Source organism: Schistocerca gregaria, chromosome 2 (genome assembly GCF_023897955.1).
Source record: "Schistocerca gregaria isolate iqSchGreg1 chromosome 2, iqSchGreg1.2, whole genome shotgun sequence".
In the NCBI taxonomy this organism is placed as follows: domain Eukaryota; kingdom Metazoa; phylum Arthropoda; class Insecta; order Orthoptera; family Acrididae; genus Schistocerca; species Schistocerca gregaria.
In genome coordinates this window covers 430,110,484-430,137,397 of record NC_064921.1, presented here as the reverse complement: position 1 = coordinate 430,137,397, position 26,914 = coordinate 430,110,484, and the positions used below count along the sequence as shown (strand labels likewise).

At 46.3% G+C, this 26,914-nt stretch overlaps 1 protein-coding gene and 1 pseudogene across 1 annotated transcript in view; one reads left to right on the top strand and one right to left on the bottom strand.

Annotated features, from left to right (window-relative positions):
• Positions 1–26,914, bottom strand: part of LOC126324495 (muscle M-line assembly protein unc-89-like) — a 105,595-nt gene that overhangs the window by 58,307 nt on the left and 20,374 nt on the right. The window contains exon 2 of the mRNA XM_049994998.1: positions 9,693–9,817. Coding sequence (XP_049850955.1) covers positions 9,693–9,817 — 125 coding nt within the window. The remainder of the gene's footprint in view (positions 1–9,692; positions 9,818–26,914) is intronic.
• LOC126337205 (5S ribosomal RNA) lies at positions 25,663–25,780 on the top strand (annotated as a pseudogene).

Below are 26,914 nucleotides of genomic sequence, written 5' to 3'. Positions count from 1 at the left end.
TGTACACTTGATAACTGCGTGACACAAAGTTTTACGCCTCGCCTGGGCCTGTCAACATCGACATTGGACTGTTGATGACCGGAAACATGTTAGCTGATCGGACTAGTATCGTTTCAAATTATACCTAATGGATGGGCGTATACGGGTATGGAGACAATCTCATGAATCCATGGACACTACATGTCAGCAGAAGACTGTTCAAGCTGGTGGAGGCTCTGTAGCGGCGTGGGGTATGTGCAGTTGGATTGATATGTGACCCCTGATACGTCTAGGTACAACTCTGACAGGTGAGACGTACGTAAGCATCCTGTCTGATCACTGCATCCATTCATGCCCATTGTGCATTCCGACAGAGTTGGGAAATTCCAGCAGGATGATGCAACACCCCACATGTCCAAAAGCTACAGAGTGGCTCCAGGAATACTTTTCTGAGTTTAAGCACTTCCACTGGCCACCAAAGTCCCCAGACACGAACATTATTGAACATATCTGAGATGTTTTGCAACGTGCTGTTCGGAAGAGATCTCCACCCCTCGTACTCTTACGGATTTAATGGACAGCCTGGTAGGGTTTATGGTTTCAGTACCTCCAGCACTACTTCATACATTTGTCAAGCCCATGCCATGTCGTGTTGTGGCACTTCTACGTGGTTGCGAGTGCCGTAGACGATAATAGCCAGATGTACCAGTTTCTTTGGCTCTTCGGTGTGTAATCTGATTGGAAATTGTACATCTGACTCACAGAGATGCAACGGCTGTCAGCAACTAGTCATTGAGTAACAAGCGAAGGGAAGTATCTGGAGGAAGTGTGAGCCACATCACTTAAAAAGCTACGAATGTACATGTGAAGGATATTGGACGTGAAACCATCTCACCAACACAACTAATAAATGGCGCGTTTAGTTACATACTGGTCATATTTGATTCATAAGTAGTCGTACGAAATTTTAAGAATGTGCATAAAATAAAATTTGTGTATTTATGGTCATATGATTTGTGATGCTATTACCATGAGATAAAGTGTGCGGAAACTGCATGAAGGGCTACATACCTGGAATGGTCGAACTATACTGCCCGACAAGAAAACTGAAGACCGAAAATGGAGAAGCAAACGAAATGGACACCTGGTGAGAATGTATGTTGCGTTATTTCAGTGATCACAAAACAGAGCCAAACTTATAAAGAACTTCTCAGTATGAGTGCACTTATCAGAATGTGTATGTGTGTGTATTGAACCGGGTACCCAGAAACGATGGAGAGGCTTCGCCGACCATAGCCCTCAGTGGTTCACAACCCCACATCACGCCACAGCAGTCCACCAACCCCACCGCCGCTCCACGCTGAACCCAGGGTTATTGTGCAGTTCGGCCCCCAGTGGACCACCCCGGGAACGTCTCATACCAGACGAGTGTAGCCCCGAATGTTTGCATGGTAGAGTAGTTATGGTGTATGTGTACATGGAGACATCGTTTGTGCAGCAATCAGTGACATAAGGTAACTGAGGTGGAATAAGGGGAACCAGCCCGCATTCGCCGAGGCAGATGGAAAACCTTCATAAAAACCATCCACACGCTTGCCGGCACATCGGTCCCCGACACTAACCCGCCAGACGGATTCGTGCCCATTGGGGAAGCAGTGCGTTAGACTGCGCGGCTAGCCGGGCGGGCCTTATCAGTACGACTTTGCTACCTCTCCAGCCTGGATGCATTCGCTCATTCGGCTGGGAAAGATGTCCTAAAGTAGTTGTATCCTCTCACGAAGCAAGCTTTGCCGCAGATGTTGTAAGAGGTCTTTGATGTCACAGATGTTGGAACTAGTACGGAGTTGATGTCTGAGCCGCTTCCACACATATTCTGTCGGGAACAAATCTGTGGGTCCTCCTAGCAGTGAGAGTACTTCAGAATGAACCAGACAGTTCATAGAGACAGGTGATTTGTGTGAAAGAACATTTTCTTGTTGAAATATGGCCCTATGATATTGTCATGATGTGCGGCAACACAAGAGGGTGTAGGATGTCCGTGACGTATCGTTGCACATCAGAGTTCCCTCAATGACTATCAGTCGTGAAATGAAATCATACCCTATGGTTTCACATACCGCGACGCCAGGAGCAGCGTTTCAATGCCTCTACATAACATTAGAAGAACGGATCGTCGTTGCCATGCTCACTGGCAATGGTCATCATAGGTTGTGAAGAACTGCGATTCGTCGCGGAACACAATGCGACGCATTTCAGCAGCAGTACTTACTTTTCGGTCACGGCAACAGTACAACCGCAGCCGTCTGTGTTGCGATGTCAGCGCCTGGTGACACAACGAATGAAAATTCCTTAGTGATGCTCCTGCTAGTCTCAAACCAATGGTGCACGATGACACAGAGCGATGCACAGTGCCCATTACTTGTTATCAGATGGGATCTTGATATGCTTGATGCGATCCTCCCTCTGTTGGTTAGACGTGGTCGACAAGAACCTTGATGACGAGTTCACCTGCTTTCACGTTCCCATGTAGTGCAACATCGGTTTACGGTCACATCCGAATGACCCATAAATCTGGATACTGAACCATTCTAGCAATCAGACAAATGGAGACCTACTATGAGGCCCCCCTTTCAGGCTCTGTGAAGTCCTGATAACAACGTCTCACACGAATCGTCTGCGAGTCGTTCACAATGATCACTAAACAACTGAAGCTGTTCACGCCCCTTGTATTCCCTAAAAGGCACGGTAAGAACACTGAACACCAACAGTAGTAATTCACTCTGGTAACTCTTCTATGTGTCACAGAGAAATGCAACACTAACCATTCACATGCTGATGATGATGATGCGAACCTGTACGAAGCTACACTGACTTCCGACCATGTCTTCTGAGTGATTCACTTTTTTTGTCAGGCTGTGTATTTAGGAGCGTAATGTTGGGCAACACGTTGTGTGACTAAAAATAAACTCTAAGAAAGAAAACACATACCAGGCGGAATTATCCGTATGGGATGGAAATCGGTAAATGTGACATACATGTATAGACAAACAAATGATTGCAATATCAAAAAAATTTGAGAAGAATTGGATGAATTATTCAAGAGAAAGAGCTCCCCAAACTGAGCAAGTCAGTAACATATTGGTCCACCTCTGACCCTTATACAAGGAGTTATTCGCCTTGGCATTGATTAACAGAGTTCTTTGATTTCCTCCTGAGGGATAAAGTGCCAAATTCTGTCCAGTTGTCACGTTAGATCGTCAAAATACCGAGCTGGTTGAAGGATCCTGCCCATAACGCTCCAACTTTCTCATTCGGGGAGAGGTCGGCGACCTTGCTGTTCAAGGTAGGGTTTGGCAAGCACGAAGATAAGCAGTGGAAATACAGGCCGTGTGTAGAATGTCGTTATCTTGCTGAAATGTAATGGCTTGCCATGAAGGGCATAGAATATCTTCGACATACCGATGTGCTATAAGGGCCGCGGTTAACAACCAAATGGGTCCTGGTTGTCAGGCCTTATGACCGGCTACAGTCAGGTTGGTATCCCACCGCTGGCATCTCCAGACTCGTCTTCGCTGGTCATCGATGCTCAGTTCGGAGCGTGAGTCATCAGTGATGACAATTTTATTCCAGTCAATGAGGCTGCACGCCCCTCTTTCGCTTCAATAAGCATCCAGTTTTGTCTGTCTGTTTATGTACATTTCCGCTCCATTCTGATAATTCCTTCGTGGTGCATATTTCATCGATTTGTGACGCTTAACGAAATTCATGACAGCGTTTATACAGGGTGTTACAAAAAGGTACGGCCAAACTTTCAGGAAACATTCCTCACACACAAATAAAGAAAAGGTGTTACCTGAATATGGGGCCGGAAACGCTTAATTTCCGTTTTAGATCTCATTTTAGTTTCGTCAGTATGTACTGTACTTCCTCGATTCACCGCCAGTTGGCCCAATTGAAGGAAGGTAATGTTGACTTCGGTGCTTCTGTTGACATGCGACTCATTGCTCTACAGTACTAACATCAAGCACATCAGTACGTAGCATCAACAGGTTAGTGTTCATCACGAACGTGGTTTAGCAGTCAGTGCAATGTTTACAAATGCGGAGTTGGCAGATGCCCATTTGGTGTATGTATTAGCACGGGGCAATAGCCGTGGCGCGGTACGTTTGTATCGAGACAGATTTCAAGAACGAAGGTGTCCCGACAGGAAGACCTTCGAAGCAATTTCATCGATTTGTGACGCTTAACGAAATTCATGACAGCGTTTATACAGGGTGTTAGGGAGCACGGAACATTCCAGCCTATGACTCGCGACTGGGGAAGACCTACAACGACGAGGACACCTGCAATGGAGGAAGCAATTCTTCGTGCAGTTGACGATAACCCTAATGTCAGCGTCAGAGAAGTTGCTGCTGTACAAGATAACGTTGACCACGTCACTGTATGGAGAGTGCTACGGGAGAACCAGTTGTTTCCGTACCATGTACAGCGTGTGCAGTCACTATCAGCAGCTGATTGGCCTCCACGGGTACACTTCTGCGAATGGTTCATTCAACAATGTGTCAATCCTACTTTCAGTGCAAATGTTCTCTTTACGGATGAGGCTTCATTCCAACGTGATCAATTTGTAAGTTTTCACAATCAACATGTGTGGGCTGACGAGAATTCGCACGCAGTTGTGCAATCACATCATCAACAAAGGTTTTCTGTGAACGTTTGGGCAGGCATTGTTGGTGATGTTTTGCTTGGGCCCCATGTTCTTCCACCTACGCGCAATGTAACACGTTATCATGATTTCATACGAGATACTCTACCTGTGCAGCTAGAACATGTGCCTTTAAAAGTACCACACAACATGTGGTTCATGCACGATGGAGCTCCTGCACGTTTCAGTCGAAGTGTTCGTACGCTTCTCAACAACAGATTCGGTGACCGATGGACTGGTAGAGGCGGACTAATTCCATTGCCTCCACGCTCTCCTGACCTCAACCCTCTTGACTTTCATTTATGAGGGCATTTGAAAGCTCTTGTCTACGCAACCCCGGTACCGAATGTAGAGACTCTTCGGGCTGGTATTGTGGACGGCTGTGATACAACACGCTATTCTCCAGGGCTGCATCAGCGCATCCGGGATTCCATGCAACAGAGGTTGGATGCATGTATCCTCGCTAACGGAGGACATTTTGAACATTTCCTGTAACAAAGTGTTAGAAGTCACGCTGGTACGTTCTGTTGCTGTGTGTTTCCATTCCATGATTAATGTGATTTGAAGATAAGTAATAAAATTAGCTCTAACATGGAAAGTAAGCGTTTCCGGACATATGTCCACATAACATATTTTCTTTCTCTGTGTGTGAGGAATGTTTCCTGAAAGTTTGGCCGTATCTTTTCGTAACACCCTATTGTTGTTGTTGTGGTCTTCAGTCCTGAGACTGGTTTGATGCAGCTCTCCATACTACTACTTGTGCAAGCTTCTTCATCTCCCAGTACCTGCTGCAACCTACATCCTTCTGAATCTGCTTATTGTAGTCATTTCTTGGTCTCCCTCTACGATTTTTACCCTCCACGCTGCCCTCTAATACTAAATTGGTGATCCCTTGATGCCTCAGAACATGTCCTACCAACCGATCCCTTCTTCTGGTCAAGTTGCGCCACAAACTTCTCTTCTCTCCAATCCTATTCAATACTTCCTCATTAGTTATGTGATCTACCCATCTAATCTTCAGCATTCTTCTGTAGCACCACATTTAGAAAGCTTCTATTCTCTTCTTGTCCAAACTAGTTATCGTCCATGTCTCACTTCCATACATGGCTATACTCCATACAAACACTTTCAGAAATGACTTCCTGACACTTAAATCCATACTCGATGTTAACAAATTTCTCTTCTTCAGAAACGCTTTCCTTGTCATTGCCAGTCTACATTTTATATCCTCTCTACTTCGATTATCATCAGTTATTTTGCTCCCCAAATAGCTAAACTCCTTTACTACTTTAATTGTCTCATTTGCTAATCTAATTCCCTCAGCATCACCCAACTTTATTCGACTACATTCCATTATCCTCGTTTTGCTTTTGTTGATGTTCATCTTGTATCCTCCTTTCAAGACACTATCCATTCCGTTCAACTGCTCTTCCAAGTCCTTTGCTGTCTCTGACAGAATTACGATGTCATCGGCGAACCTCAACATTTTTATTTCTTCTCCATGGATTTTAATACCTACTCCGAATTTGTCTTTTGTTTCCTTCCCTGCTTGCTCAATATACAGATTGAGTAACATCGGGGAGAGACTTCAACCCTGTCTCACTCCCTTCCCAACCACTGCTTCCCTTTCATGCCCCTCGACTCTTATAACTGCCATCTGGTTTCTGTACAAATTTGAAATAGCCTTTCGCTCCCTGTATTTTACCTCTGCTACCTTCAGAATTTGAAAGAGAGTATTCCAATCAAAATTATCAAAAGCTTTCTCTAAGTCTACAAATGCTAGAAACGTAGGTTTGCCCTTCCTTAATCTAGCTTCTAAGATAAGTCGTAGGGACAGTATTGCCTCACGTGTTCCAAAATTTCTACGGAATCCAAACTGATCTTCCTCGAGGTCGGCTTCTACTAGTTTTTCCATTTGTCTGTAAAGAAATCACGTTAGTATTTTGCAGCTGTGACTTATGAAATCATGCATAACTGAAAAATGTATTGCTTTAAGAAAGGAATATTTACGATAAAAGTGTGTTTGTTGTGACGTGGAAGGTCTAAAACAGTATGCTATACAATATCAATAAAATTTTCTTACAAATTATTCTATTAATAAGATGAACAATTTGAGCTGATCAATAGGATGTAAGTACACATCTAGACGAAACAGGAACATTAGGAGAAATAAAGTTTGTCCAACTACATTACACTGTTAGACCTGATGGAATGTAGTTTATCATCTGTGGAGTGGCTTATCATGCTTTTGGTCATGGACATACAAGGTGATTATCGGTTGGAGAAAGTTTAGTAGACGCCTACCCGTGTTTGACTCAGCTGCAAAAGTCACTCTCGGGCACTCTTGTCACACAGTTGACTCACAGGAGATGACATCCTCTTCGTACAGCACTACAAATCTACACCCTCTGCTCACTGTGCACGCATTACGTGGTAATGGATTAAAATAATGCACCCACGTATAGCTTCAACTACCAATTTCCTGTTTGTGTAAAAGTAATAACTAACAATAATTATTAAGACAGTGGACACACAATTTTTTTCTTTGTTTTGTTTTATATGTGAAGGAGAGATGTTAATTGTTTCAGGATAACTTTTGTGAAGGATAACATCAAGGAGGAGAATAACATAATTGTAGTGAAATTAAAAAACAATTGCAACATGCTCTACTAACATTCGTGCATTTCTGTGTTTTAAATGATGCACTCCAGTATAAATTTTTATAATTAATAAACAGAATAAAAAATTATCTTCTCAAGCAGGGTATTATAAAGAATTCGTCGCAAAACACATGATGTAATAGGTATAAGAGCAGAAATATTTATATATGGTACTTCATACACACACAGATAAGTGTGTAGTTTTTTTTTCTGGCACAAACGTATCACAAATTCTACGGCCTCATGTTTTCTGCATTGGCCGTACCTGCACCTCGAAGTTAATGACACCTATCCGTGCAGACTTATCGTTTTGTATCCACACTTCCACAGCTTAACATCCGACCTAATGCCTTGGGGAAAATATGCGCATTAATGGCTTCCTCTTGCCCCATGTAGTTGGAGGTACTAACCAACCTAAAAACATGCTATTCGTAATATCTGTAATTATTAGTAGGAAAATGACATAAATATTGATATAATGTTGTTCAGTACACCGTCCTCAGTCACCGACAGAAATATCTGCACTTACACACTTTACAACCTAAGTATTAGCTTACAAAGTGGGGTCAACAAGAGCACCACTACATAAAATGGGTGCTACGGATGGTATAACTAATTGAAAATTACGCACTGCTTTCTATGGATCTTAACTACTCATTTCGTGCGAATTTATATGATACGAACGTAGAGGCAGAAGTAGAATTTCCTCTGCCAGAGAGAAATGTTGAAATGTTTCGTTCCTCTTACACTCTCAGGTGTACTAGTGACATATGTTCGTAATGGCGACAAAAGGATAAATCGGTGGCACCAGTGTAACAGTGGTCATGGCTAAAAATTCATGTCGAAGGATTGGAGACCTCAAGTGTCTAAATTAATTACTAGGCTTTCAAAACTGGACGACGGAAATACACTACTGGCCATTAAAATTGCTACACCAAGAAGATGACGTGCTACAGACGCGAAATTTAATCGACAGGAAGAATATGCTGTGATATGCAAATGATTAGCTTTTCAGAGCATTCACACAAGGTTGGCGCCGGTGGCGACACCTACAACGTGCTGACAGGAGGAAAGTTTCCAACCGATTTCTCATACACAAACAGCAGCTGACCGGCGTTGACTGATGAAACGTTGTTGTGATGCCCCGTGTAAGGAGGAGAAATGCGTACCGTCACGTTTCCGACTTTGATAAAGGTCGGATTTTAGCCTATCGTGGTTGCGGTTTATCGTATCGCGACATTGCTACTCGCGTTGGTCGAGATCCAATGACTGTTATCAGAATATGGAATCGGTGGGTTCAGGAGGGTAATACGGAACGCCGTGCTGGATCCCAACGATCTCGTATCACTAGCAGTCGAGACTACAGACATCTTATCCGCATGACTGTAACTTATCGTGCAGGCACGTCTCGATCCCTGAGTTAACAGATGGGGACGTTTGCAAGACAACAACCATCTGCATGAACAGTTCGACGACATTTGCAGCAGCACGGACTATCGGCTCGGAGAACATGGCTGCGGTTACCCTTGACGCTGCATCACAGACAGGAGCGCCTGCGACTGTGTACTCAACGACGAACCTGGGTGCACTAACGGCAAAAAGTCATTTTTTTCGGTGAATCCAGATTCTGTTTACAGCATCATGATGGTCACATCCGAGTTTGGCGGCATCGCCGTGAACGCACATTGGAAGCGTGTATTCGTCATCGCCATACTGGCCTATCACCCACTATGATGGTATGGGGTGCCATTGGTTACACGTCTCGGTCACCTCTTGTTCACATTGACGGCACTTTGAACAGTGGATGTTACATTTCAGATGTGTTACGACCCGTGGCTCTACCCTTCATTCGATCCCTGCGAAACCCTACATTTCAGCAGGATAACGCACGACTGCATGTTTCAGGTGCTGTACTGGTCTTTCTGGATACATGAAATGTTCGACTGCTGCCCTGGCCAGCACATTCTTCAGATCTGTCACCAATTGAAAACGTCTGGTCAATGGTGGCCGAGCAACTTGCTCGTCACGATACGCCAGTCACTACTCTTGATGAACTGTGGTATCGTGTTGAAGCTGCGTGGGCAGCTGTACCTGTACACGCCATCCAAGCTCTGTTTGACTCAATGCCCAGGCGTATCAAAGCCATTATTACGGCCATAGGTGGTTGTTCTGGGTACTGATTTCTCAGGATCTATGCACCCAAATTGCGTGAAAATGTAATCACATCTCAGTTCTAGTATAATATATTTGTCCAATGAAACCCGTTTATCATCTGCATTTCTTCTTGGTGTAGCAATTTTAATAGCCAGTAGTGTATTTGCGAGAGCGAGCTGTAGTGGGCGCCTCACCTCTTTTCCGATGTTGGGCAAGTGGCACATCAGGAATGCCGTTGCTCCCACGGTCGTTCTCACGGTCGACGTGTGACTGCGTTCCAAGTCGGAGTCCTCAGAGACGCCCGTAGCGAACACTGGGTCTAGAAACAAGAGGGCGCTGTTGTAATTTTCGAAAAACAGACCCTGCTGCCAAAGGCACAACATTACTTTCTATGGTTTTAGCATCCACAGAAAGTGTCCACAGATATGTGTAATACGTAACTTACACTATTAAAGACACAACATTGTATGATATTGTCACAACAGACCTCGAAACGTTTTTGACGGATTCACTTCAAATTTTTACACAATACTATAATAAACGTTAGGCTACATATTTGTTTATGTTTAGTGTGTTCCAGTTCCGTTGTAAATCCTTGTGTGAAATTCCAAATTGCAATCCTATCTCGTGGCGAGATGCGGTGTTACGACCCTTGCAGTTTCAAAAACAGCCGTGTAGCAGCAGCCTGCATTAGGTATCCTAGTCACGAATGTCACAGTAAGTCTCGGAAACTCGTAGGAAAGTGACGGTGGATGAGCGAGACAACATCAAGTTTTGTGTTTGGTGGCGAGAATTCGAAACCGAAAGTCAGGTTCCTGGTCGTTTCTCCACGACAACATCAAGACTGTGAGTTTTTGTCCGACAAACGGATCACTGTCTTGGGTTACCGACAGTCTTTTCCACCGACTGTATTTCCCACTATCCGCCTTAGCTCACTGGCTCCCACTGTCATTAATGATAAACGCCCTTCTACGAACCGTCAACTCATTTGTTCCATCAGATAATATCAGACTGCCCACTGTAAATTTTGAGACGTTTTCTGGAAATATTGAGACTTGAGCTCGTCCACGAGTTCCAGCAATCGGTAGATCAGGCAGGAGCCTACGATACCCACCATTTACGAAAATAAAAGTATTTAGTTGAAGGTATCGCTGTGACTCCTGATACCTATAAAGGAGCCAAGAGAATTATCACAACAAGCTATGGGGATAAAGATAGAAATATACAAGCTCACCTGGCTTAGTTGAAATCTATTAAGCCAATAAACGCTCTAATCTCATACTAGATCCTTGGGGCGGCGCAGCTCTCTTAGTTTCTACATTAGAGAAGTGTGGACAAATTCTGTGACTTTTGTCAACGTGTATGAAAGTAATCACTCTTTCACGCTCAGTTCGAGTGAATCTGTTGCTACATTTTCGGTGCGCATCATCATTCGGTCCGTCCGTTCCGTCGTTGCGAAGCAGATTGGGTCTCCCTTTGGGTGGGAACGACGTATGTGTAATCGGATCGCAATTGGAAAGACGTCTCTATGCTCCAGCCTGCTGAGCACGTATTTTACGTTGGTTCCCGGGCTTTCACATAGCGTTAAAACAGCCGTCCTCTTTGTTGTGTTGGTTTGTGTGTGTGTCTTTGTGTCACTGTGTTTTTCGTCTTCACAGTCGTGTTGTTCATCACTGCAGTACTCAATAAGTTTGTCATTGTCTAATGTAATTGCCGTGCATCTTTCTCCGCAATTGTATTTTGGTCGCCTCGTGTTTGGTTATCAGGCAATTGTTTTTCGTCACACGCATTGTTGCCACTCTTACCATTCAGCTAATCTTTGTTTACCTTCTCATGTTAGACACGTCGTCGTCAATCGCATCGCTAACCTCTCTGCTGAGTTTTGTTTACATCCGTTTTTCCAAATACGTTAGTTTTCTTGTCTTTTATCGGTATGTCCAAGCTTAGATACTCTCCTAATATGAAGGTCACTGGTTTAACGTATATTTTGATTTTTGCGGTATCGAATATTTTGTATTTGGTTTGCATCTTGTTCGCTGGGATTTGTGGTTCTCCTGTGAGATGTGGCCCGCTCCCCTAGACTCATTCTGGTGTGTTCTTTAGCTACTTGTTGTTGTTTCTCAAGTTCGTCTATTCAGAATATGAGGATGGTCTGCAGCGTTGCCCATTGATATAAACAGTGTTTCATCTGCATGCTTCTCCTCGTTCTGTTGATCCTGCAAGGCACATGGCCTCGGTATAGTTTGTAATGTAACGAAGCTAAAACGAAAAACGTTATTGTGTTATAATAAAGTGATTATGTTGCTGGCGCTATTGAGCATTTTTGTAGGGGAACAGCATTTGTGTCGCCAGGATACTGTTCGACGTGAGCTTCGTGTTGTGTTGGCGGTCACTTGGTGTGTGTGTCTTCTGGAAGGTGTGTTTGTTTCGAAGTTCTCGTCCAGGCCACGTTGATCTTTGGGATTCGAAGTATTGTAGTGCTGTGTTGAGGTCTGCTTGTCGTCCGACAATGGTTGGTGACAAGTTGACTAGATGGTCTTATCCAACAGTACTGCCCCTTTCTCTCGCCTTGGGCTAGTAGTCTACCAAATTCATATTCCAACCTTTGTTACTCTAGTCCTTCTGTCCTTCACATATGTTTAGTCCGTAGCGTCGCCCATTGATATAGGTCATGTCTTAATTTCCGTGCTGTCCTATGTTCTATGAGTCATTAATAGTACACGTCTTATATAAAGTCCTTTGTGTTGGGGAAACTAACTAGGTTGACCGATGTCTCGAAAGACTAGCGAGAGAATTATGCTGCCTTCGATATTTGGCGTTTCTACAGACAGGCCATGCTGGCGGCGCCAGGACATCACTCGTCGCCAGCTTGTCGTTCTTGTGGAGGTACATTTGGGTTTGTTTTTGCTTTGAGTTGTGTTGGCTGTGGAATTCACACCAGGGATTAGGCAGTCAACCGTTTTTGAGATCCTTATTGGTCTAGCAGCCAGTACCATACTCTATTTTTTGAAGTTGCCTAGAGTATAGTCGTATTATAAGTTTGGCAATCCACTCCTGCATTTTTGTTGAATGATTTTCGTTTGCATTTCTTTTGCTGGTGTTGCATCCGATGGCGTTTTGTTCTTTCTGGCAGTCTACTACTTGTTTTCTCGAGTTGTGTTTGATGCTGTGCTCAAGATCGCAGAACTTTTTGAAGCAGTTGGGTATGGACACAGTCCTTGAAGTACAGAGATTTGAAACCCAGGAAACCATGTCTTGACCAAGCAGAATGTTCCTGACGCGAGGGCTGATTTCGAATACATTTTTTTTAAAATCCTTTTCCCTTTTGGCCAGTCTTGAATCTGAATTTGACTTCTTGTGTGTTTCGTTCTTTGGTCACGTGTTCAGACATGTTTAGATCGCATGTCCCTTCCAGTAATACTTGTTCAGTTTATGTGTCTGGAAATTATTGTATTGTTAGAGGTGGCTGGCGTTTCTTTGTTGTTTCGCATTTCATGTCCTTGATTTGACTGTTTTTGTCTCAAGTTTCCGGCAATCTTCCTGGGTTTCTGTTTCAATGATCGTCACTGTTGGCGTGGTGCGCTCTGCTTTTATTTTTAATTTTTTTTCCATGGACTTATTTGTGCCGTATGAACTTCCCTGGCCTGTTTTGGATGCCTATTCGTTGTCGATTTAACAAGTAAGGCTGTAGCGTGTTTTGTGTTGGCGTTTTTATTTTTCTCCTCAATTGTGTTCATACCATTGTTGCTTGCAACTATTGCTGCGAAGAGGCGTGTGGCAATGCCGACGCGGTTTTGAGCTTCTCTGTTTCTATCTTTAGCTTCCCGGTTTCCATCTTAAGTTTTCCGTTTTCCATACCAAGATGGATTTTTTCTAAGTCTAGCTTTTCTACAAGAACGTTCCACCTGTAGTTTTCATCTTTTAAAATGTCGATCTGTTACCATTCGACATGACATACAGTCTATTCTTGCTTCCGCAGTAGTGGAAGGACACGTTTCTAGATATGACACCACACTTCCCGGCGTCGCATACTGCTAGTCAACAATATTTTCATGGACTACTTCGCGTTTGACACAGATGACGACAATAAAGCTCTCCATGTGTATCATGAACTAATGGCCGTCATGAAATTATTGAATTTTCATTTGGCGAAATGGACCACTACTTAAGATCCAGACGCAGGAGAGCCGAAAAGCGAGAGATTAATATAGAGACTAACGTTTTAGGCGAACAATGGAATACGGCAATAGTAGGCTTGTACATCAAAGGGATGACTTTACACAAAAACTACAACTACGTGATGGTCTTCCAAAAAAAAAAAAAAAAAAAAAAAAAAAAAAAAAAAAAAAAAAAAAAAAAAAAAAAACCTGTTACACACAATAGTTAAAATTTACAACCTTCTACTTTCTCCTGTGTCTGTCATGTCGAAGTTATCACTTCAAGAGACGTGGTGTAGGGTAAATGACTGGAAAGACCGATCTGACAACGTTATACAATACTTCTGTCTCAACTTTCCCGTCATTATGTTGCTTCCATATGCCACGATGGAAATCAACTACTAAACATCACGATATTCAGAGTTATGTATTTTGTGATGATTCAGAAATGGCGTACGGTGTAGCTCTGTACATCTGCAGTGTTTTACCCGACTTCACAATGACTCACTTAGCCTGTAGCAATAAGAACCTCACACCTGTCAGAAACATGTCTCTGCCAGGTCTCGAGCTTCTAGAAGGACTTGTGGGAACACGAGTACTAATATTTTCTGGACAGGTACAGGGTACGATATTACTCTCAGTGATGTAGACGAATGCTATAGTGACGTTAGGTAGTATACGCAGTGATGTTATTCGATGGCCGACTTTCACTCTAACAGAGTAACGGAGACAGTCCTAGATATGATAATCCGGCGGATCACTTAACACGGGCACCATTGGCAATCAAATCCAATCTGTAGGTTTGTAGTGGAAAGAGCTGCCACAGTTAGCATGCTCAGAAAAATTTTGGCCATTCAGTTCGCCAAATATGCTAACGACCTCCCAGAAGAGGAGAGAAACATAAAACATGTGATGGCAGCCTCATACACATTTACAAATTCAGTTCCTATACAATACTAATTCTTACAACCGGGTGGAACCTTTGCTTAACTCATAACATTCGTCACAAAGATAAAGTTGGTGGAGAGTTGGCAGTAGTCGAGATCGTAAACGCTCATACTTACTGCACCAGAATAGTGCAATGACAATGTTTCACACGCGAAATCCACGAACTCCAAAGCAGTAAACTAATACCTAATACCGCAAGATAAAAAAATTGGACGGTTTGATTTATTGACTGAAGATGGACTCCTTCGTCTGGGAGATAGGCTGTAGTTTCCGGACCTCAGCAGCGAGCAACCACTGTCAGTTCTCCATGATGGGTCACAGCACTTCACGAGACTCCTGGGCTTTCAGACATATATAAAAATAGACGTGTGTGAGTGTGTGTGTGTGTGTGTGTGTGTGTGTGTGTGTGTGTGTGTGTGTGCGTGCGTGTGTGGGTGTGTGTCTTCCACGTCTCCTCCTAAACCAAATTTGGTAGACATATTTATTATCGCCAAGGAAGAGGTTCTGTGGCAGTAAGTTGCAGTTGATCTCCATCATCTTAATGTTCAAATTATGTTATCCGAACATCAGAAAAAAGTTTTGAATACATCGAAGGTTGTCAAGCCATTGGAAAGGTCCTGCATACATGTTTACAATGCAATATTATGGTGACACCAGGAGGAAAACAAATTGAAGCTGCTCCATCTGCAGATCGAATGAGACCATCCTAGTCCTTTACTGTCCCTGGCATAGGCTTTGCAGGCCCTCTCTACATCAAGTTAGCCATGACCATGGAAAAGGCCTATATGACATTCTTCACTTGCACAGCAACAAATGCAGTAGATTTACAATTCTGCGCCATTATGAACACTAACACATTTTTGATGGCGCTACAAAGATTTACTAGTAAACGTAGATTGGCGCACACCATCTACACCGACAACGCAGAGACCTTTTACACCACCAGTGCAGAATTGTATGAAGTATGGAATTCACTGACTACCTCAGAGACGCATTGCTTCCCCCCAAAATCGGAATCACTTGGAAGTTCATTGCCTCATAGACGTCTTTGTGCGGAGGGTGTTGGGAGATGACGTGGGTACAGTCAAGCGATGCTTACAGAAAGTGTTGGGACGATGAAAATTAGTTGCATAACAACTCTCCACCAGCATGGTGAGCATCGGAGCTGTGGTAAACTCGAGGCCTGTCCCTCCTGGAGATGACTAAGAACTTGTAACACCGGCACACTTTCTGGATGGTGATGGACTACTGAATGTGTTCATTGGGCCTAAACATGCCATCATACACAAACTTATCAACGTATTGATACTACGTCAAAAGGAAGCAGACGACTTCCGGAAAAAATTGAGGAAGGAATATCTCATGGAGCATATGCTCTTCCACGTAGTTAGGGGCACGTCTGGTGAATGTTCCGACTTCCGAACTGGTAATCTGACTTTGATATAAGAGAATGGACGAGCGCGATAGGTGTGGACGGAAGCGAAAAGAAAAGCGTATTGATGGCAAGGACAATAAAATAAGGAAGGTAATGCTGTGCACTTAAGCCCAAAAGATAACGTTTCTGGTTCAGTTGTCCGCCCCCGGTAGCTGAGTAGTCAGCGCGACAGACTATCAATCCTAAGGGCCCGGGTTCGACTCCCGGCTGGGTCGGAGATTTACTCCGCTCAGGGACTGGGTGTTGTGTTGTCCTAATCATAGCAAGTTGGCCTTTGGCTGTGCTACGGTGAGGACGCACTGTTTGTGTTCCTGCCGCGGAGCGAGCGCTCGTGTTGTTTACATCGTACTCGGCCGTTTCGCGCGTGCCGTACTCAGCATATACACTCCTGGAAATGGAAAAAAGAACACATTGACACCGGTGTGTCAGACCCACCATACTTGCTCCGGACACTGCGAGAGGGCTGTACAAGCAATGATCACACGCACGGCACAGCGGACACACCAGGAACCGCGGTGTTGGCCGTCGAATGGCGCTAGCTGCGCAGCATTTGTGCATCGCCGCCGTCAGTGTCAGCCAGTTTGCCGTGGCATACGGAGCTCCATCGCAGTCTTTAACACTGGTAGCATGCCGCGACAGCGTGGACGTGAACCGTATGTGCAGTTGACGGACTTTGAGCGAGGGCGTATAGTGGGCATGCGGGAGGCCCGGTGGACGTACCGCCGAATTGCTCAACACGTGGGGAGTGAGCTCTCCACAGTACATCGATGTTGTCGCCAGTGGTCGGCGGAAGGTGCACGTGCCCGTCGACCTGGGACCGGACCGCAGCGACGCACGGATGCACGCCAAGACCGTAGGATCTTAGGCAGTGCCATAGGGGACCGCACACCCACTTCCCAGCAAATTAGGGACACTGTTGCTCCTGGGGTATCGGCGAGGACCATTCGCAACCGTCTCCATGAAGCTGGGCTACGGTCCCGCACACCGTTAGGCCGTCTTCCGCTCACGCCCCAACATCGTGCAGCCCGCCTCCAGTGGTGTCGCGACAGGCGTGAATGGAGGAACGAATGGAGACGTGTCGTCTTCAGCGATGAGAGTCGCTTCTGCCTTGGTGCCAATGATGGTCGTATGCGTGTTTGGCGCCGTGCAGGTGAGCGCCACAATCAGGACTGCAGACGACCGAGGCACACAGGGCCAACACCCGGCATCATGGTGTGGGGAGCGATCTCCTACACTGGCCGTACACCTCTGGTGATCGTCGAGGGGACACTGAATAGTGCACGGTACATCCAAACCGTCATCAAACCCATCGTTCTACCATTCCTAGACCGGCAAGGGAACTTGCTGTTCCAACAGGACAATGCACGTCCGCATGTATCCCGTGCCACCCAACGTGCTCTAGAAGGTGTAAGTCAACTACCCTGGCCATCAAGATCTCCGGATCTGTCCCCCATTGAGCATGTTTGGGATTGGATGAAGCGTCGTCTCACGCGGTCTGCACGTCCAGCACGAACGCTGGTCCACGTGAGGCGCCAGGTGGAAATGGCATGGCAAGCCGTTCCACAGGACTACATCCAGCATCTCTACGATCGTCTCCATGGGAGAATAGCAGCCTGCATTGCTGCGAAAGGTGGATATACACTGTACTAGTGCCGACATTGTGCATGCTCTGTTGCCTGTGTCTATGTGCCTGCGGTTCTGTCAATGTGATCATGTGATGTATCTGACCCCAGGAATGTGTCAATAAAGTTTCCCCTTCCTGGGACAATGAATTCACGGTGTTCTTATTTCAATTTCCAGGAGTGTAGATCACTATGGCGCACCAATACAGAAAATCGACGCTCAAATTTACGTTTCGCAACGAATTTGCACGGCCTAAAGCTTTCGAAGTCGAACGATTTCTACGAGAAGAAGTTAAAATCCCGGCGACCGACATTCTCGGAATTCACTTGTCCATTGTGAGTAGTATCGCATATGTCAAGATCATCAACGACGCAACATGTGAACGGATCCTTCGGGGCACGAAACAGGGCCTCCGTTTCTGCCATGCTGATGGCAATGTGGGGACTGTGCACGTCGATTATTCTGGCATGGGACTTCACACGATCAGACTTTTCGAACTTCCTTTCGAACTACCGGTGGAGGACGTCGTGACAGCGCTGCGCCCCTACGGTACGGTCCATGATCATATTGCGGAAAAATGGACGAAATTCCAGACTTATCCTGTCCTGAACGGAGTCCGCCAGGTCAGAATAGAACTTAAAAGACATGTACCTTCATATCTGAATATCGGTGGCTGCCGTGCCATCGTCATCTACGATGGGCGACCGAAGACTAGCTCTGGTTGTGGGAAGGCGGGGCACCTCAGTTCAGAATGTCTCCAACGTCGAATCACTCAACTGCCGCCGGCTGATGCGGACCCGCCATCGCAGCCGACGCTGCTTCCCGTGACCTATGCAGCAGCCCTCACGACAGCTACCACTTCACCACGACAGCCGACATCCACTGTTGGGTCGCTGCTCCATCCTCCAGTACAGGGCGATGATGACACACCCGTTCCACAAGCTACGGATTCAACTCCGATGCCGCCGCCCCCGTCGACGGATAACAACATACATGACGATAGCATGGCCGTAGACTCGCTTATTGTGCCTACGGCTGCCTTTGTGCCGGAACATCGTGAATCTTTGCCATCGTCTGACACAGAAGGACACACCAGGAAGCAACGCTCTCCGAAGCGACGGAAGCGGAGGCGTAGAGCAACTTTTGAACGGGATGGGACACAGCCTCCACAGGACGACGACTCCACCTTCAATGACGACGCTACCACAGAGGCAGCCGCCATTTGCTGCAGTGTGGCACCAACGAAGGGAACTGAGGATAAACCACATATATCTACAGTGGCAAAATCGGATGCCGATATGCAGGACAGATACTGCCCACCACCTTCTGACCTTCTGGAGTGCAAGCACCCATGCCGTGTCCTGAGGAAGCTAGGGAAGCCGGTCTTGCTTTGAGTTCAGCGACGTGGGCAGATGACCACGACGACGACGGAACCATGCAAATCACGCCAACGAGGCCCACGCCATTGGCGCCGGCTCTCTAGAATGGACTGCAGGTGAGGTTTGGGGGATGCGGAGGTGTCAATACAGTCAGAAGCGTCATAGGTAATTCCAATCTTAATGGATAACTTAACACCTGCGGTTCGGCAACAAGCTTATCGTATCGCCACGCTTAACCTCAACACGATACGAACGGCAGTGAAGATCCAGTTGCTGCGTGAGATGCTTCGTTCTTCGGATGTTGACATTGCCGTGTTGCAAGAAGTGTATATAGCGGCCCTCCCCGATTTCTACTATTATGTGACAAATGTGTCACCGGTGGACCGAATGGCAGCGGTACGGCAATACTAGTGCGCGACGGAATTGCCATCGAAGAAGTGACTTACCTTCCGTCAGGAAGAGGGGTGGCGATCACAGCACTGGGCACGCGCATAATTAACATTTACGCTCCATCAGGAACTGACCAACGCTGCGAACGATCACTGTTCGACTCGGAGGGTATCGCCCCCCTCTTTATCAGCCACTTCGATCAATATATCTTCTGCGGCGACTTTAACTGTGTGCTCCACCCCAAAGACCAAGTCCCACACTTCTCGACTTGTCAAGAACTTCGGCTCCTGGTTCGAGATCTGCTTCTCACCGACACGTGGGAGACAGTGCACGGTGACCGTCCCGGCCCGACATACCTTACTAGTCACTCAGCCAGTCGCCTAGACCGCATTTATGTCTCACGAGCTCTTGCGCCGGGAGTATTGGACGTCGAACGTTGGCCGCTTGCGTTCTCCGATCATAGCGCTTTCATATGCACACTCACTCAACAACAGCAGCGGATATGGCGCAGCCGAGAACTCTGGAAGCTGAATGTGGCACATCTTCAAGCCCCGGAATGCCGTCAGATTATCGTCAACACGTGGCTGGATTGCGAACGTCGTCTTCCCTGATACCCATCGCCTCTAGCATGGTGGGTGGGCTATGCAAAACCAGCGTTTCGGCGTGTGGTAACACAATTCGGAAAAGATATCGCAGCTTGGCATCGTCACACATCGGACTTTTTATTACACGATGCTTCGCGAACTCGACAGCCAACCACCATCTCCAAACCGACAAATGGAAAGCCGCCGAATTAAAGGTAAACTACTGTCTCTTACGAGGAAACGTTTGGAGGGGGTCGTAGTGCGATTGCGACGTCAAGACCGAGCGGGAGGAGAAAACCCGTCTATGCATCACATCGTGCTCGACAGCCGCCGACGCCGACAGCAGCTGATCACGGACCTCGTACTGCCAGGTGGTAGGGTCGTAATGACTCAGGCGGCGGTTACAGAAGGCTTTGCAGATCACTATCGCCGGTTTTACGACGAGGTGAATACAGAGGCAGAGGAAGCGGACGATTACCACATACAGCAGCACGTGTCGCACACCCTCGACAATGCAGCAGCGGCGACGCTGTTAGGCGGAATTCTAAACATTCATGGTGGTGTCTGTTTGTTCTATATCGTGTCTCCCTACCACTTTCGCGCAACGACGCTCTGAGCGTGTTTTTTAGGGAATTAACTAGTTTGAACCTGGGACCTGTTGCTGGTAAGGAGACGCCAGACCACACATGACATGTAGAATTCAGAAGAGTTCAGTGAGACTAGCGATGATATAACCAAATACTAAATGATCTCAGCGTCAGCTCGACTGCACTCCCTGTAAAAGAATCTTAATACTAACTAAATATAGTGGGAAGGGTTCAAGGCTTTCCTATTTTTAGTTAGCTGTTAAAATAGCGTCGAAAAAGCAGTTAAATTCACCATTGGAAGTTTTATTCTACTCACAAAACATCGTTTATAAATTGCACTATTGATAAAAGGAAATGTTTTAATACAGGATGGTAAAAACCAACTGCGTTCAACAAAAATGTGAACGAATATTCCCTGAATGGGTTTACAAGTTCTACAATGGATCTAAGGATGACTTATGCCATATCACATCTATAATCTAGGTTTAATTTAAGTTTCACAAAAGAGAAAACTATCAAAATGGTCTACAGTGACCCTCAATTATCTTTAATTACTTATCTAACTTGTCGTAAATTACAGTGGCTGATGTGGCTTCTCAATAACTATATAAAAGAAAAATCATGGCATTTCAAATCTGTTCTTCAAGTGGCAAATGTGAACACCATGAGTTTTAATTAACGATCGACACTAGTATTACGCAAAAAAAGGGGGTGTAACAGATGAGACTTCTGCAGTTCTGAGTGAAGCCTTATGCGCTCAAAAATGCGGCATCGCGTGCGTTCATTACCTTGTCGGTGTTTAGGCAGCGTCAGGGCAGCGGCCGGCTCAGCACAGCTCCGCTCACCTCGCTATCTCGGAAGCAACTCTCTCCTAACTTCTCCTTACTACAATTTACCGAAGTTAGTTTTAAAAAACTATCTGGCTGTGTTTTCATCTGACCAATCAGAGTCTCAATGTTAACCTTAAGCTCCGCCTACAAAAATTCTGTCAATCCAATGAGAAACGTTAAACTTTCCGTGGTGGGGCAATGTTTTTAAAGTTTGCAACGTAGCAGAGACGCGAAAAAGTATCACGCTAAAACCTGCAGCTGGTGTGGTCCTTTTAGCGTTATCGTAAGATCTATACTGTTCTTCTGGAGGGCTCTATCTTTTAACATGAGCTGGCGGGTGAACCTAATTTAACAGACACGCGAAAAGGCTCACGCTAAAACTTGCGGGTGGTAGTGGCCCTTTTTGTGTTATCGCAAGATCTATACTGTTTTTCTGGAGGGCTCTAGCTTTTAACATGGGCTTGGGGGGGGGGGGGGGGGGGGGGTGGTCCTTGACGTAACAGAGACACGAAAAAGTCTCACGCTAAAACGTGCGGGTGGTAGTTTTAGAGGTAGGCTGGCGACGTGGGTGTCCAGTCCGTCCCTTATCATAGGGCCTTCTAGCTTAACACGGTTCTGCTCTCGGCTTCTCTTCTCGTTGCTCCCCTCGGAACTGCGTCGGTCTCACAGTGGGAAGGTACAACATGCATTTAAGCATTCTTGTGTTAGTCTGTGGTATTCCATTTGCTCACTCGTTACTCGTATTACTTTGGTTAATTTAATGTCACGATTTATTCGGAGCTATGTGACATACTACTGGATTTGCTTATCATGTCAGGGTTTTCATGGAAGGTGTTGGATTTGCCTGACACCTTACAGAATTACACGGGACGACATTGAGGACGTGTTTCACAAGGGAGCACTCAACAAATCTCCTGGGCCAGACGGACTGCCGCTCGAGTTTTATCGGACTTTCCGCGATCTAATGATGCCCCGATGGATCATCATGTACCAAGAACTGATGACCCCCGGTTCCCACGTGCCACCTGCATTCGTGGAAGGTCTCCTTATACCGATACACAATACTTCCAGAGGTCAGACCATCGAGGACTACAGGCCAATTACAATGCTCAACTCGGACCATAAAATCTTCGCCCGACTACACGCCAGCCGCATACAGAAGGTTCTGCCCCTACTCCTCTCAATGGAGCAAACGACGCAGGGCGGAGTGACCAACATGCAACGGCAACCAGCGAATGCAGGGATTTAATAGCCATCGCCACATCCTGTCGCCTTCGAGCTGCTCTGATCTCCATTGATTTCGACCACGCCTTCGACAGAGTTCACCACAAGTTCCTTCTGTCCGTTATGGCCTGCATGGGCTTCCCGCCTGACTTCCTCGACATCTTTCAGCGCCTTTTCCGTGGAGCTGCATCCCATGTACTGGTGAATGGACGAATTTCGGGTCCCTTTCCGATCCGACGGTCAGTCCGCCAAGGATGCCCACTCTCCATGATCCTTTACGCGATCGCACTCGAACCACTTGTCGGAGGGTTTAAAAACAGGCTCTCGGGCATGTCATTGAGGGATCACACCTTTCACTGCAGGATATATGCTGATGACCTTCTATTACTTGTCCGATCTGGTGACGAGGTACGCTCGGTGATACAATAGATCAATCGCTATGGATTGGCAGCGGGCAGCCTCATGAATGTGGCCAAGTCGGCAGCGATGCCCATTGGGAGAGGTCTACATGAGGACGCTTTAGCCCAACTCCCACTAGTTAACAAGATCCGGTTCTTGGGCATAACATTTACACAGGATATGCGCCGCACGGCTCCCATGAACTATGCACGATTACTACAGGCAATACGCACAGAACTTTGCCGGAACTTACTTCGACGGATTGACCTCCTACAGCGTGTGGAATACCTCAACCTTCACGTGGCGACAAAGATGATCCACATGGCCCAGGTCCTACCGATATCGACAGCGATGGCACACAGACTGCAAGCAGCGTTTGGATATTACCTTACCGCCGGACACTTATTCAATGTCCGCTACGGTACACCCACCCTCTCTCCGTGTGATGGCGGACTGGGACTTAATAAATGTACGAGCGAAAGCTACAGCGTTGTACTTGTGCACAATGATGAAATTGCGGACCCACAAAGATGCTTCCCTTACGGGACGCCTGTTAGAGGAATTGCTGCCAGCGTCTCTTCTGCCACCTGTCACGGTTGCGCAACATTACACCTTCACTCTCGCACCTCTCGGCATTTATTCTTGACTATAGTTGCGTGCACCCAGACCTTCCCAACACTCGCACTCCTAAGGCGAGAGACGTTTACAGACTGCTGCTAAGGTCCACCCCTCGCAATGTGATTGAGAGGAAGAGCCCTACGACCCTATGGCCTGCAGTGTGGAGAGCGGTCCAGAAGCCGTTCCTCCCCACAAGGGTACGAGCCGCGTGGTACCAGGTGGTGAACGGGAAGGTTGTAGTAACACGACAAAGGCTGCACGCTATTGGGATGACGGATTCCCCCCTTTGCCCACGTTGCCACCTCGTGGATACTGACGAACACCGTTTAACATGTGGATCGGCGTTAGAGGCATGGCTGCTAGTGGAGAAGATCCTCGCCTGCTACCTACGTATCGCGCCTCGCACAATTGAGCAATGACTCCTCCTTTGTCCACTTATTTCCCACCTGCGAAGACTCACGCTCTCACATGGTTTAAAGGCATGTCCATATACTACCTCTTTCGGGATAATGAGAAGATGATGCCTGATTACTGGCAATTTCTCCAGGACAGTCATAGCACACTTGAGTGTACACCCCGATACCGACAGCTATTTGCGAACTATTTGCGCAGTGTCTTTGATAACCTCCCGCACAGTTGGGGAGTACCGGGCAGAGGATGACCGCCTTCATGGGGCTCCACACACTCCGGAATGTTGTACCAATTTGGAACATGGAATCTGTACGCACATGGGCCATGCGCATGGAATGGCGTGCGGGATTTGGTTACATTTTTCTTTCTTTATTATCTATCCTCACACTATTAGTTTAAAATTCTATTTCATGGTTTAGAAGGAACTCTTATTCTGTTGTTGCTACGGACGTACATTCTAATTTTGTTTGTCGTAACTGAAAGACGCCTTTTTCCATATATAAAAAAAAAGGTTGGCAGAGAAAATAACTTACAATTTAAAAAAAATAAAACAAAAATTACAAAAAACAAAAAAGTTGGTAGAGCCCTTGCCCGCAAAAAAAGTGATCAGCGCGACAGATTGTCAATCCTAAGGGCCCGGGTTCGATTCCCGGCTGGGTCGGAGATTTTCTCCGCTCAGGGACTCGATGTTGTGTTGTCCTAATCATCGTCATTTCATCCCCATCGACGTGCAAGTCGCCGAAGTGGTGTCAAGTCGAAAGAATTGTACCAGGCGAGCGGTCTACCCTGCGGGAGGCCCTCGTCACACGAAATTATTATTATTATCTGGTTCAGTTGGTAATCCCCTGGACTTTAACAAGGATAGTGGTGGTTGGGGGGGGGGGAGGGAGGGATTGGGTGTTGATGGTACAAAAGACATTTTGGGGCTTATGTAATGCTATTGCATACGATCTGGTTTACTGTAAACTCCTTGTAGCATAAGTTCAGCAACTGTAAATAAAGAAATTCTTACAGCCGACGCGCTTCCCACTGCCGAAGACACGGCAGCGTTAGAAAATCGCTTCCGGGATTCCAGGAGGCGAGACTGTCCTCGGTAGGATCGGATCGCGGATTAACGACACGGACTGTTGAGTCTGGCCGCATAGATGTGGTTTTATGCAGTTTCCTACATCCAGCTATGTCAATATCGAGCTGGTACCTCAGATAAACCGTGCATAAATATTTATAAAACGTTCTCACACTTGAACATTGAATTCAGCCTAGAAGCAGACACCTGGGGTACAAAGAATCCATGTCTGGAGGGGGTGGGGGTGGGGGTCGGGGGGAAAGTGGTGGCATCCAGCCGCCAACTATCACTAACACTAACATTGTTTCAGTTTGTACACCACTGCCGATCCCACAGAGAAACGGGAAAACGCAAGGAAGAAGAAGACACGGCTTTCTTCAAAACATTGTTGCACCAGGTGTTTCACAAGTTCAGTTCGACGTAGGGTATCTCTGGCTGTAATACCTGTACCTCCTGAAGATGAGGCTGCATATGTTGCTCATATAGAATATTAGTTTGACTTATTTCCAGATTGCCAACGGCCTTCCCGCAGTGGTAACACTGGTTCCCGTCAGATCACCGAAGTTAAGCGCTGTTGGGCAAAGCTAGCACTTCGATGGGTGACCATCTGGTCTGCCGAGCGCTGTTGGCAAGCGGGGTGCACTCAGCCCTTGTGAGGCAAACTGAGGAGCTACTTGATGAGAAGTGGTGGCTCCGGTCTCGGAATCTAACATACGGCTGGGAGAGCGGTGTGCTGACCACATGCCCCTCCACATCCGCATCCAATGACGCCTGTGGTCTGAGGATGACACGGCGGCCGGTCTGTACCGTTGGGCCTTCATGGTCTGTTCGGGACGAGTTAGTTATTTCCAGATCTCAGGCAATGGCCAATTATTGGACTCAGAGTTGCCACGTATCATAGTTAACTTAACTTCTTCGAGATGGAATGATCTCAAATGTCTCGCGAAATCTGTATGCTGCAGATAAAAACAGATAGATGCACCAAGGTATAAGAGCACTGTGATGAGGCTGTCGTCGCTGCAAGAACAGCTCTTGATAGTCATTGAGCCACTGTTCCATTACATCTTGAGTCCCATTACTCAACTACCTCCCAACCAACATTTTGTGCTGTATGTGACAATATTTTGCCTCCATATATGAAATATTATAGCAGTTCCTTTGCATATCTTATTCGATACGAGATTGCGATTTACGATGGGGCAAAGGATAATTAATTGGTTGATATTCGGTAGAAGCACCGCGTACTAACGTTTTCTGTAATGTAGCATGTCTGGGAATGAATCTGAGTTGGACGCTGATAGCAAGGAGCAGTGACTGTTACACGTTCGTGTGAAAGCAGCGATTGTCAGAAGGGAGATTAGTAAAGAAGCTGTGTCATGTTCGACTGGGAGGTATTACTTACTGCTCTCAAGAGATCAGAGTGAAGGGCATGCTAGCATTCTCCCCTCCGGCGAGGATAGTGAGTGGACGCAAGACGCACCCCTGCCGTTAACAACATCACCGAAAGCAGCCGGATGTTGGAAGCTGGGGGTGGAGAGCGATACCATCTTAAAAGAGAAGAAATTCTGGTCTTATGTAAAGTACACAAGCGGCAAGACGCAGTCAATGCCTTCGCTGCGCAGTGCCGATGGTACTGTTATCGACGACTGTGCCGCTAAAGCGGAGTTATTGAACGCAGTTTTCCGAAATTCCTTCACCAGGGAAGACGAATGGAATATTCCAAAATTTGAAACACGAACATCTGCTAGCATGAGTTTCTTAGAAG